Source organism: Hibiscus syriacus, unplaced genomic scaffold (assembly GCF_006381635.1).
Source record: "Hibiscus syriacus cultivar Baekdansim isolate YM2019G1 unplaced genomic scaffold, ASM638163v2 tig00001674_pilon, whole genome shotgun sequence".
Classification (NCBI taxonomy): domain Eukaryota; kingdom Viridiplantae; phylum Streptophyta; class Magnoliopsida; order Malvales; family Malvaceae; genus Hibiscus; species Hibiscus syriacus.
Window position 1 is genome coordinate 356972 of NW_024061880.1, and position 10834 is coordinate 367805.

General features: G+C 35.4%; 2 protein-coding genes across 3 annotated transcripts; one reads left to right on the plus strand and one right to left on the minus strand.

Moving 5' to 3' along the window:
• The first annotated feature begins 3219 nt into the window (after positions 1–3219).
• LOC120131081 (expansin-A10-like) lies at positions 3220–4239 on the plus strand. Its single transcript, XM_039148189.1, has 3 exons — positions 3220–3392; positions 3483–3795; positions 3895–4239. The coding sequence occupies exons 1-3, from the start codon at positions 3266–3268 to the stop codon at positions 4199–4201; spliced, it is 747 nt and encodes a 248-aa protein (XP_039004120.1). The 5' UTR covers positions 3220–3265; the 3' UTR covers positions 4202–4239.
• Positions 4240–7595: 3356 nt separating this feature from the next.
• Positions 7596–10201, minus strand: LOC120130671 (agamous-like MADS-box protein AGL65). 2 transcript variants are annotated; one of them, XM_039147863.1, is made up of 10 exons: positions 10013–10201; positions 9608–9793; positions 8952–9011; positions 8846–8864; positions 8663–8727; positions 8524–8539; positions 8341–8402; positions 8135–8231; positions 7958–8005; positions 7596–7862 (listed from the first exon to the last, which is right to left on the minus strand). In XM_039147863.1, exons 2-10 carry the CDS (start codon positions 9790–9792, stop codon positions 7674–7676), a joined length of 741 nt encoding a protein of 246 aa, XP_039003794.1. In that variant the 5' UTR covers position 9793; positions 10013–10201; the 3' UTR covers positions 7596–7673. The 2 variants fall into 2 exon arrangements, with proteins under 2 accessions (XP_039003794.1, XP_039003799.1); XM_039147868.1 differs by having other exon boundaries at positions 7598–7862; positions 8952–9008; positions 10013–10200.
• Between the last annotated feature and the right edge of the window lie 633 nt (positions 10202–10834).

The following is a 10834-nucleotide window of genomic DNA, read 5'->3' on the forward strand; positions in this document are numbered from 1 at the left end:
ATAATTTAATTTTATAACTAATACAATTAAAACCAATTAATGATTTAAAAATTGACGATTGTTCTAAAAATACATTATTAATTGTTTAGGTTAACTTTTTAAAATATAAATTTATTATTCGAATTAATTGTTCATATATTAATCTAAAAATTATTGTAACATGTTTTATGATTAAAGACATACGTATGTTCTAGTTTAAGCAATTGAAAGAAAAAGCTATTGGATGGGGACCCAAAAATACACAAATATATATATTATTTACCTGTCAAACATCGTTTCTTCAAATATTATCGATCTAACACCCTTTGACAGTAAAGCGTGGTTGACCAAACATGCCTTGCACACGTGGATGAAAAGCGCGGATCATCAAGCGTTTCTTCCGTCCGAGCTGGCGCCACGGAGGTAAAGTGTCAATCCTCAAGCGCGCCTTCGATGAGATTCTGACATTTGCTGGAAGGCTTATTTCCCAAATTATCTTCTTTAACACTGTCTAATCATCCCCATCCCTCCCTCCATCTATAAATACCCCATCATACAACCCTCAAACCACACCAAAAATTTTCTCCTCTTCCTTTTATTAATTATTCTAGTAAGCTTTAAGTAAGTTCTGTTATCGTTTTTATAAGGTAAAACTTTTATTATTATATTATAATCATTTAATAGTTTATTATTTTATTATATTTTATTGTACTAATTTTTATTACTTTTTGCAGTTATAAAATGGCAAACAGATTACTGAGTTTAGATAGAAGTCATATCTCCAGTCATTTTGTCTATACTGTAACAAATTTAAATTGTGTTATTTTAATTATTGTGAACGTTTTATTTAGTTATTTATTTTAGTATTAATTTTAGATTTTAATTTATATACTATTTATTTAATTATGGAATGACCGTATATTATATCTATTTATTCATAACGTTAAGTTAGATATACCGAATCGTGTCTGACCATATTTAGCTGATGTTGGATTCAGTTACTTATCGAGATATGAATGACACTATAACCTTAAACTTCCCCTTATTTCTGTATTGATTGAGAGGTGAAGACCAGAGACACACACATTCCATCTTTCGTGTGGGGGGAGTGCACTATTACACTGGAGGATGTTTCCATACATTTGGGTCTTCTAGTAGATGGTGCTGTTATTTCTGGTGTGGCGGATGATAATTGACACTCCTTTTGCGAGGAGTATCTTAGAGGTATCCCGCCTACTTTCAACAGTGGTCGAATACCGTTAGCATGGTTGGCTAGGGGTGTTCATTCGGTTAAAACGGTAGCCGACCAAACCCAAATGCCCTTAACCGAATTAATTGAACTTTTTTTTTCTTTAACCGTTAACCGAACTGAACTTTTTCTTGAAAGTATTAACCGAATCGAATAAATTTCGGTTAATTTTTTAATTAACCGAAGTTTTTTAGAATTTTAAAATTTAATATTTTTTAATTAAAAAACAATTCACAATTAATTTAAATGATATTTAATTATAAATAATATCTAATTAATTTGATTCAAATTAGTTTTTAGATTATTTTAATTAATTAATATTGATTTGGATTTTAAATGGATTTTAAATGGATTGGGCTTGCTAAGTCTTTTAATATAATTATATTTATCGGTTAATTCAGTTAATTAACCGATTTCGAATTGAATTAACCGTTAACCGAATTCCAAAAAAATCATTAACCGTTCCCCGACCGAACTAATTCGGTGGCCGACCGAATTAACCAAACTAATTCGGTTCGATCAGTTAATTCAGTTAAAACCAAATTTTGAACACCCCTATAATTGGCTACAAATTTTAAAAATTTGAGTGAATATTGTTCCGATGAACATGCTAAAAGATTTGTTCGGACTTGCATATTACAACTCATAGGAGGGATCTTGATACCGACAAATCTCGCAACCAAGTCATTGCATGTGGTTACGTCACCTTGATGATTTTCACGTTGTCGGCCCACTCAATTGAGGTTTAGCAGTTTTGACATTTATGTATTGAGAAATGTGTCGGGCAACTGATTATCGAAAAAATACTATCGGTGGAGGTCTCATTCTTCTCTAATCTTGGGCGTGGCATCGCATGTCCTTTTTATGTTCGGTCGTGAATAACCCATTTGTCTTCCCGTTATTGTTGAGGTAATTTCATTATTGAATTCGTATATAAATAATTTTGTGAATTTATAATGAAACATTATTTTTACATTGAATAGATGGTCATGTAGAATGAAAGATCATCTTGATATACCAGACGAATTGAAATAAATTCGACTACTCATTAAACAGAAGGCTGGTACAGATGTATGCGTTTAAATTTTATTATCTACCTTTAATTATCCTTATATAATTAGAATATTTTATTTATAAGAATTTTATATATTTGTTTTAGTTTGAATGAGCTCATTATTCTACTAAATAAATGAGGTTGTGCATCCCACCTCACTTGAGTGACTTATCAGATGTATGTATGGCAGTAGTCCCTCTGATATGTCATGCTATTGTCAAGTGGCATCCTGGCATCCTATTGATCGCGTGCTCCGCCAATTTAGCTTCGTACAATATATTCCTGAAGCACCTAGGAATCTCGACCATATGCATAATGTCGACTGGCTGATAAAGCACATGGTAATAATTTTGAATAATGAAAGGCGCACCTGAGGATCTGTGCTCTACCCTCGTGGTGCCAGCTCGGATGGAAAGCGTGCTTGAAGATCCACGCCTTCTATCCACTTGTACAAGAAGCGTTTGGTCAAATGCACTTTACTACCAAATAATGTTAGATCGGTAATATTTGAATAAACGATACCTCACAAGTAAATAATATATATTTGGGTGATATTTGGAGAAAGGACGCTTTACTGCCAACCACGTTTTAATAATTATTTTCACTCGTCATAATATTCTATATTTTTTCTATTTTTATTTCATAAATTAACGGTGTCATTTATGTGTTTATTTAAATATTTAAATAAAATTAATCTTTATTAAGTTAGACAAAATCATAAAATAATAATTTTTATATTAAATATTAATGTAATTGTATTTTTTAAAAATTATATAAAACCTCAATTAAATTGAAATAACATTTTTCCTTAAAAAAACTGACTTCTTCATTTTTGGTCCCTAAGTGGCAGTTAATTTTAGTTGCAAGTTAAACGGTGGCCTCCTGCCCAAAAAGTTCTATAAAATGGCCCTTTCCCTTCCCCCGATCTCCATCGCTAAACTCCCTCACATTACGCAGCTCATATTTTCAAACCTCTAGGAAAAATGGCTCTTGCTGGTGTTCTATTCATGGCTTTACTTTCGATGGTCTCAGCTTTTCATGGATATGGCGGTGGTTGGACCAATGCTCATGCTACCTTCTATGGTGGCAGCGATGCTTCAGGAACAATGGGTATGCATCCGAAAAAAAACGAAGCAAATCTACAACAATGGGCCGGTGTGGTTTATTCGACTAATTTTCTCTTCTCCTTTTATTTTGCAGGTGGAGCTTGTGGTTATGGAAATTTGTACAGTCAGGGTTATGGGACCAACACCGCCGCTTTGAGCACTGCACTGTTCAACAATGGGCTCAGCTGTGGTTCGTGCTACGAGATCAAGTGTGTCAATGACGGCAAGTGGTGCTTGCCTGGTTCTATTTTGGTTACGGCCACCAATTTCTGCCCTCCCAACAATGCTCTCCCCAACAATGCCGGCGGCTGGTGCAACCCTCCTCTGCAACACTTTGACCTTTCTCAACCTGTCTTCCAACACATTGCTCAGTATAGAGCTGGAATTGTCCCTGTTTCTTACAGAAGGTGAGTTTGTCTCAGTTTTTCAACTCATCTCGTCACTTTTAAAAGACTTCGACTTTATCCACTGAGGGGGGTTTCAATTTTGTTCCTTTTGATTCATAGGGTTCCGTGCAGAAGAAAGGGAAGCATAAGGTTCACAATCAATGGCCATTCCTACTTCAACCTAGTCCTCATCACCAACGTCGGCGGCGCGGGCGACGTACACGCTGTGGCCATCAAGGGTTCTAGGACCGGCTGGCAACCCATGTCCAGAAACTGGGGTCAAAACTGGCAGAGCAACAACTATCTCAACGGGCAAAGCCTCTCATTTAAGGTCACAACGAGTGATGGCCGTACTGTGGTCGCCTACAACGTTGCCCCGGCTGGCTGGTCCTTTGGCCAGACCTTCTCCGGCGGCGAATTCCGCTAGACGAAAAAAAAAACCCTTTCATCTTTAATCAAATACTATCCCCATATACCATCCAATGTAGTACTCCTATGTAGTAGATTACACTATGTTGAAGTGACCTTTAAGAGTCATCTTTTCTTCTGCTGTTTATAAAGCAGGGGACTTGGGCAGAGGAGGACTTTTACCACCCGCCGCTAAGCAATGTTTAGGCTTGTAAGGTCCATCACTTTGAGCAGCTTTGGCTGAGATTGTTATTTGGCTTTCATTTGATTGAAGAGTAAATTTGTAAATCTGCAATTTCCACTATTAATGGAAAAGTAAGCTCCGTTTTTTGTCAATAAGTAGCCATTTTTAACCTGTTGGAGCTGCAGAATATGGCAATGAGGTCACTCAAACGTTCAATTGCTTTTAGCCTAGACCCTAAACCATAACTGGTGAGACTTGGGAGGGCATAGCAAAAAACTTGAAAGGTGATGGATAATTTTGGGTGCGTATCTAGAAGACAATCAGTAAATTTCAATGCCAAAGTTTAAGGTCTGTCTTTTTTCTTTGGAAGTTTATAATCTTCGCCTGCTCTACTGTCTGGTTAAATTCTCAATTACCATACTATTTTCTTGGCATTTTCTAGGGAAAGCGACGTGCATTAAATCCCTTCACGTAAAAATCTACGTTTCCAGGCCGCAAAGCCATCAAACCTCATGTTTCAAGCTGCATTAAATCCCACGCCTAACAAATTCGAATTCAAAAATTGTAATTTTGGAAATTGAAAATGAATATGGAAAACATGAATAAAATAGGTTTAAAGTAAAAAAAATCCCTAAACCATGTTGTTGTTGTTGTTTTGTTTTAAGTCGTAATCAATTTACGTAAACGGTCCCCAACTATAGGTTTTATTTTATGGAAAATAGGATGTTATTTTATTGAGTTTATTAAGAGTTACAGAATGTTCATTCGGCTATAGAACGTTGCTTTGTTGAGTCCCTCATCTATTAAAAGTTATAAAATAGTCATCCGACTAATCATACATTTCAAACTCATCCTAACGGTTGTTTGAGTTGGACGTTAATATGCAGATTGAGATATGACAGACTATTGAGATTTTGGGATCAAATTTTATCACATCTCAATCAATAGGTTAACAACCAACTTAGACTACAGTCAATTTTTCAATAGAAAAGAACGAGTTTAGAACATATAAATAGTCGAATGACCATTATATAACTTTTAATAGTTGGGGGACTTAACAAAGTAATACCCTAACGGTCATTTGAGCTGGACGTTAACATGCAGACTGAGATATGACAGTGTTTTGAGAATATAATCAATACGTTAACTACCAGCTCAGACTACAATCAAACTTTTAATAGAAAAAGATGAGTTTGAAAATATGAATAATCGAGTGATCATTTTATAATTTTTAATAGTATAGAGACTCAACATAGCAATATACTATAGTTAGGGATCATTTTATAATTTTTAATAGTCAAAAGACTTAATAAAACATCGCCCATAGTCAGGTGATTATTTGTATACTTTACTTAAAAAAATAATTACTTAAAGTAAATTTATATATAATATAAATAATTATTTTGATAAAAATAATAATTTAAGTACTTAAAATGATCATATATAATCATTTTTAAATTTTATTTTAATTAAAAAGTAACTTAAAAACTTCAAATAGGAATACATAGTTTAAGGACTATTTTGAGTTTAAACCGTAGTAATACGAGAACAAAAATTACGAATAACAGAAGAAATTAGTGTTTGTGTGTTGTAATTTGACGGGGGAAAGGGATGACATATCATATCGGTGTTTGTTTTGTCAATTGTCCCTCAGGTCACGGCCTCTTTCACTAGAGATTCGCTTCCAATGTTCAAATCTTTTTCATAACGTGACTCACGAGAAAGAGAATCCAGAAATTATTAAATATATATTTTCTATAGTTATTTTCATTAAATCTCGAACATTATAATATTGTGAATTTAACATGACAAAAAGTAACATGCCATGCAGCCCAATATGGTCGAGAGAGCTAAGAAGGAAGCTAGCTTTTGAAGGTGATTGAAATTTGAAAGGTGAACTCTGGTGCATTCTGTGAAGCCATGTGAAAATTCATAGCTTTATTTTATCCTATTCTTCAGACCGTATCTACTGCTGTTTGGTTTTCCTACTGTTACTCTCCCTTGTCCGAGTGTGTCTTTCCATTTTATGGGCCAACCATACCATACGGTTTATGATACTATTTAAGAAAACATTTATGCTTCTTGTCCTGTGTTGGCTTGTTTCAATTAGGACCATTGCATTGCAAAGAGTAGCATGCAGTCTTTTTCCTGGGAAAAAAATTTACATATATTGTTGTTGTCTTTAACATGTTTTCATTTTTTTGTTGGTTTTGATTTACAATCAATGTCTGTCGCTATGTGTTTTATTTACAGCTTAAGCTTGACATTGAGGAGGAGAAGACGGTGATCGCCATTAGTAAACTCTAGTAATCAAAATGGGAAGATTAAAAGAAAATCTACTACTAAATATATATTAGTATACAGAAATTGTGGTGCCTCGTTTGATTGTTGTCGGCAGTTCATCACTATTAAGACATAGGATGTGCAGTCGAGCTGTACATCTCATCCACCGAGGACCGGCTTTCGCTCGCCGATCAAACCATTGTACCGAGTTCTTCCATATCCTGCTTAGATGATGAGATGAATGATCGCATCTCAGTTTAGTTGCTGCAAAAGACAATTAATACACGAATTATGTGAATAAAATATTCAATTGAGAGAGAGACAATGCATAGTAGGACCGACGATGAACAAGGCTGTGGCAGGGTTTTCTGGGGACCTGTACAAATTCTTAAAAAGGGCCCCTATTTTCTAGATATAGTCGATTTCGGGGCAACAATAGTGGCGTTTTCTTAACAAACGCCACGATAGACCTATCTATAATGGCGTTTTATCAATAAAGCCGCAATAATAGTGGCGTTTTTTTGAAAAAACGTCGCAATAGGTCTATCTATAGTGACGTTTATTGGAAAAACACCACTATATATATATTTTTTTAGGGCCCCATTTTTTGGGGGCCTGCGCAGTTTGCGCCGCCCCAGCCATGGCCCTGACGGTGAATATACTTACTCCGGTATATAATGGCTCATCAAATATGGTAACGGCACAAGGACCAGAAGTGGAAGCCCAACTGCCTTGGTTTGCATCGTATCCGGCTCTCGGACCTGCTAGAACTCCATTCACATGATAATCTACAGTAGCTTCCTGAAAGTTCATCTCTGCCGCCGTTGGGAATTTGCGATCATTCAGTATGCTAAGATCGTATGAGAAGGGGAATTGTCCACCTAGTTGCAAATCGTTAAGGATGCTGTTGTCTTGTCCAGAACTCGATAGTTCAGAACTTTTAGGAGTGCTGAAGTAACCCGAATAACTACCAAAGGAGGAACTTGCGGAACACTCCACATCCCTGGTAATTAAGAAATCAACATCATAATACATTATGGAAGACCTTAAACATCAACTTTAAGATTTCTAGAAACTCGACTCGCCTATGGGGTATCAAATTTGGGTCCTCTGGTAATGCTATGGGTCTACCGTCATTGTTAGGCATCAATGCAAGAGATTGGAGCTGTTGCTCAATGCCCATTCTTAAGGGTACATGCATTTCCTTTTGGAACTGCAAGAAAAAGGATGGTTAACATATTATGTTCCAGTGACTTTCAAAGAGCAACACAAGCAGGAAAATTTTTCAAGCACGTCGCACATTCTTACCTGACTTGTGCATTCTAATGGTAAAAGCTGCTGCTTTCCTAAATTTTCCTGCACAAAGAAGGTAGGTAAGGTGGAGTCTCGAGTTAAAACCCCTTTGGCTCGGTTTAACTAAGCAAACTACAACATATGCTCCCTGGTGGACCATTCTATCACTTGTCATAAAAGATATAGGCATACCTTATGGGCTCGAATTTGATTTATAGATTCTTTCAGTGAATCTTCCATTTGCCCCAAATGATCAACATTGTTGATCTTGTCTATGTCAGTCCAACAACTGAGCAGCCAATATTATTGTTAGCACAAGACCACGATAGTACATTCAAGGTTATCCCTAACGAAAAGCCAAATTAAAACATGACATCAGAAACTATGTAGATCTTCACCTCAGTCTCCTCTGTATTTCAGAAAGCCGGGTCTGCAATAGCCTTGCTTGGTTGGTCAGGTCCTGCCCATAGCCATCACGGGTACACAAAAAGCTTTTTAGAATAATAAACACCATGGTCTAGCAATTTTAAATTATGCTCATAGGTTAATGTAATGGCTCATGGCTCATCATGCATACATACCTCTATTGTTTGCGAACTGTGAAAAAAAGAAAGCAGAAAAGAACACGAAAGGTCATAAGCCTATCAGAATCTCTTGTAGAATATATTTAAAAAGAATACTAGGAGCAATTTTGCCAACGAGAAGAAGATTGTTATCTACCTTGTACCCAGAAATTCATGAATATTTACATCATGGTCCAACTTCTTGAAAGTTTTCTTCAGTGCCTAATCTCTCAAAGAGAAAACAAATGATGCAACTGATAAGGGTGATGACTTGTTCGAGACAAACAAACGGAAGATGGTAACATTGATAAAGGATGGATAACCGTATGAAAGAACTTACTTCAAGGCTTTCCAACTTCCTGTTCCAAGTAAAACAGAAAAGAAAATGTGGGTAAAGAATGAACATCAGTAACGTTATTTTTCAAACTCAAAAAATTTAACAGCACCTTTTGGCCTGTTCCTGCGGAGTTAGTTGAGCAAACTTTTCAATGATCTCCTCAATGCTGTTGAATCCACATCGCAAAATAAAAAATATGAACGTTGCTACGGAGGGTTAATAGTCTTCTACATAAATCTAACAAACCAAATTGCTTTGACACAAATTTGTATTAGCATTATATATGAAAGCCAAATCAAAATATTTCCTTGACATCGGTACCTAGTATGGATCTCAATTGCTTCCTTCATTTGATAATGTCTCATAGAATACCTTAGCACAATTTGCACCTATCATGTGACTCTCAAATCCACTACTAATAACATCACTTAGAGGTGATTTTGTGCATATGAACACGTCTCAATAACAGCAACAATTCCAAGTTCCCAAATGCAACACAAGAGAAACTACAACCTGTTTGCCACTTTTGAAAATGGCATTTGTTATCAAATTCTCATAATAGAACCCCCTAATGCATCAACATATATCAATGACATATATTTGAATAGTGATGTGATGGTGCTTCCTCTAAATGCACTATACTAGCTCAAATGCTCAATTCAATGCTTAATCAATCCTCTTTAAAGCTAAAGTACGGGCAACCCCTAAAATTTGAAAATAAAAATGGCAAACTACTTTCTAAAGGAAGAACAAAGAATGGCCTACCTGCGCTTCCCAATGCATAGGGAAGGTTTGTTAGTTGGGGAGAACATAAGGAGGGTAATTTCTACATCACATAGGATAGAAAGCTCATTAGCTTTCTTCATTATCCCATGCTTCCTTTTGGCATAAGTCGCCTGGCGGCCATTTGTGTTCTCTAGCTTCTTTATCTTTAGCTTAACCCTTCCCATCCTGCATTTTCAGATACACACAATTTCAGTATTGAAAGCACAATAAAAACACTTTCTTTGGCATAATTAGAAATGGGGTTATCAAGATATCTACAGGAAAAAAAATAAAACCCAGTTTAAGACCAATTTCAAGATGAAATCTTTCTCCATTTTTGCTTTCTGGGTTTCCTTGCAACAATCAAAAGATAGGGTGGAGAAGTATATGAAACAAGACGTATACCCAAATGAGCAAAATCAAACGAGGAGTTGAAAGTGCATAATCCAAACGTGTTAAAGGAGGGGGAGAGGTTGATTATTGAGCCAAAGAAGAGAACACCAAAGGGCACGGAGAGAAAGATAGAGAGGGAAAAAGGGAACGATAAGAGAGAAAGGGAAGATAGATGGAGAAAGACTAGCGCGGTGTGAAAATGATGAGGTATAGAAATAGGATTGCATTTACACGACCGGGTGAGCGGCAAAAGCGGTCGTGGTTTAAACCTTTCAACTACACATTTGTTTGGACAAAACTACTACCGTCTTCACTCTTCACCACGTTATTGTGTCATCTTTTTGCATGTCTATAGTATGGTTTGTTAGTTTTGTGATTTAAATTATTTTGTTAGGTATATTTTGATTAAATGAGATTTTAGTTTTTTTTATTAAATAGAGAGATTATATTTTTAAGATAATAAAAGCAACTCTAACCCCTTTATATATTATAAAATCTATTTATTTGAATATATATTTTTATTCAATAAAACAAAATCTAACGAGATTATTATGAAACATATACATTGACGATAGAATGCTTTGTTTTCTAAATAAACTTGTTTGACATAACCAAATTTGTATCGTGAAGTTTACTTGTTTCACATATAAGAACTTCATGGAAAGTATCTTATCAAAATTGAATATTTCATCAAGCACTTTATGAGACAAATTCTATAAAAGAGACCTAATTAAACAAGACTCGCATATAAAAAAATGCTTTAAATGTGTATTGAAATATTATAGTGTTCAACCTGTTAAGTAATCTCAGTTATAAAGAGAAGTGTTATTATCT

Excerpts from the sequence above, each read along its gene's own strand:
- LOC120131081 (XM_039148189.1), top strand. The coding sequence starts at position 3,266 with ATGGCTCTTGCTGGTGTTCTATTCATGGCTTTACTTTCGATGGTCTCA. Across the intron at positions 3,393-3,482 it reads CGATGCTTCAGGAACAATGG|GTGGAGCTTGTGGTTATGGA; the intron begins GTATGCATCCGA and ends TTTATTTTGCAG. Across the intron at positions 3,796-3,894 it reads GTCCCTGTTTCTTACAGAAG|GGTTCCGTGCAGAAGAAAGG; the intron begins GTGAGTTTGTCT and ends TTTGATTCATAG.
- LOC120130671 (XM_039147863.1), bottom strand. The coding sequence starts at position 9,792 with ATGGGAAGGGTTAAGCTAAAGATAAAGAAGCTAGAGAACACAAATGGC. Across the intron at positions 9,012-9,607 it reads CTATGCATTGGGAAGCGCAG|CAGCATTGAGGAGATCATTG; the intron begins GTAGGCCATTCT and ends ATGTGGATTCAA. Across the intron at positions 7,863-7,957 it reads CATTAGAATGCACAAGTCAG|TTCCAAAAGGAAATGCATGT; the intron begins GTAAGAATGTGC and ends TTTTTCTTGCAG.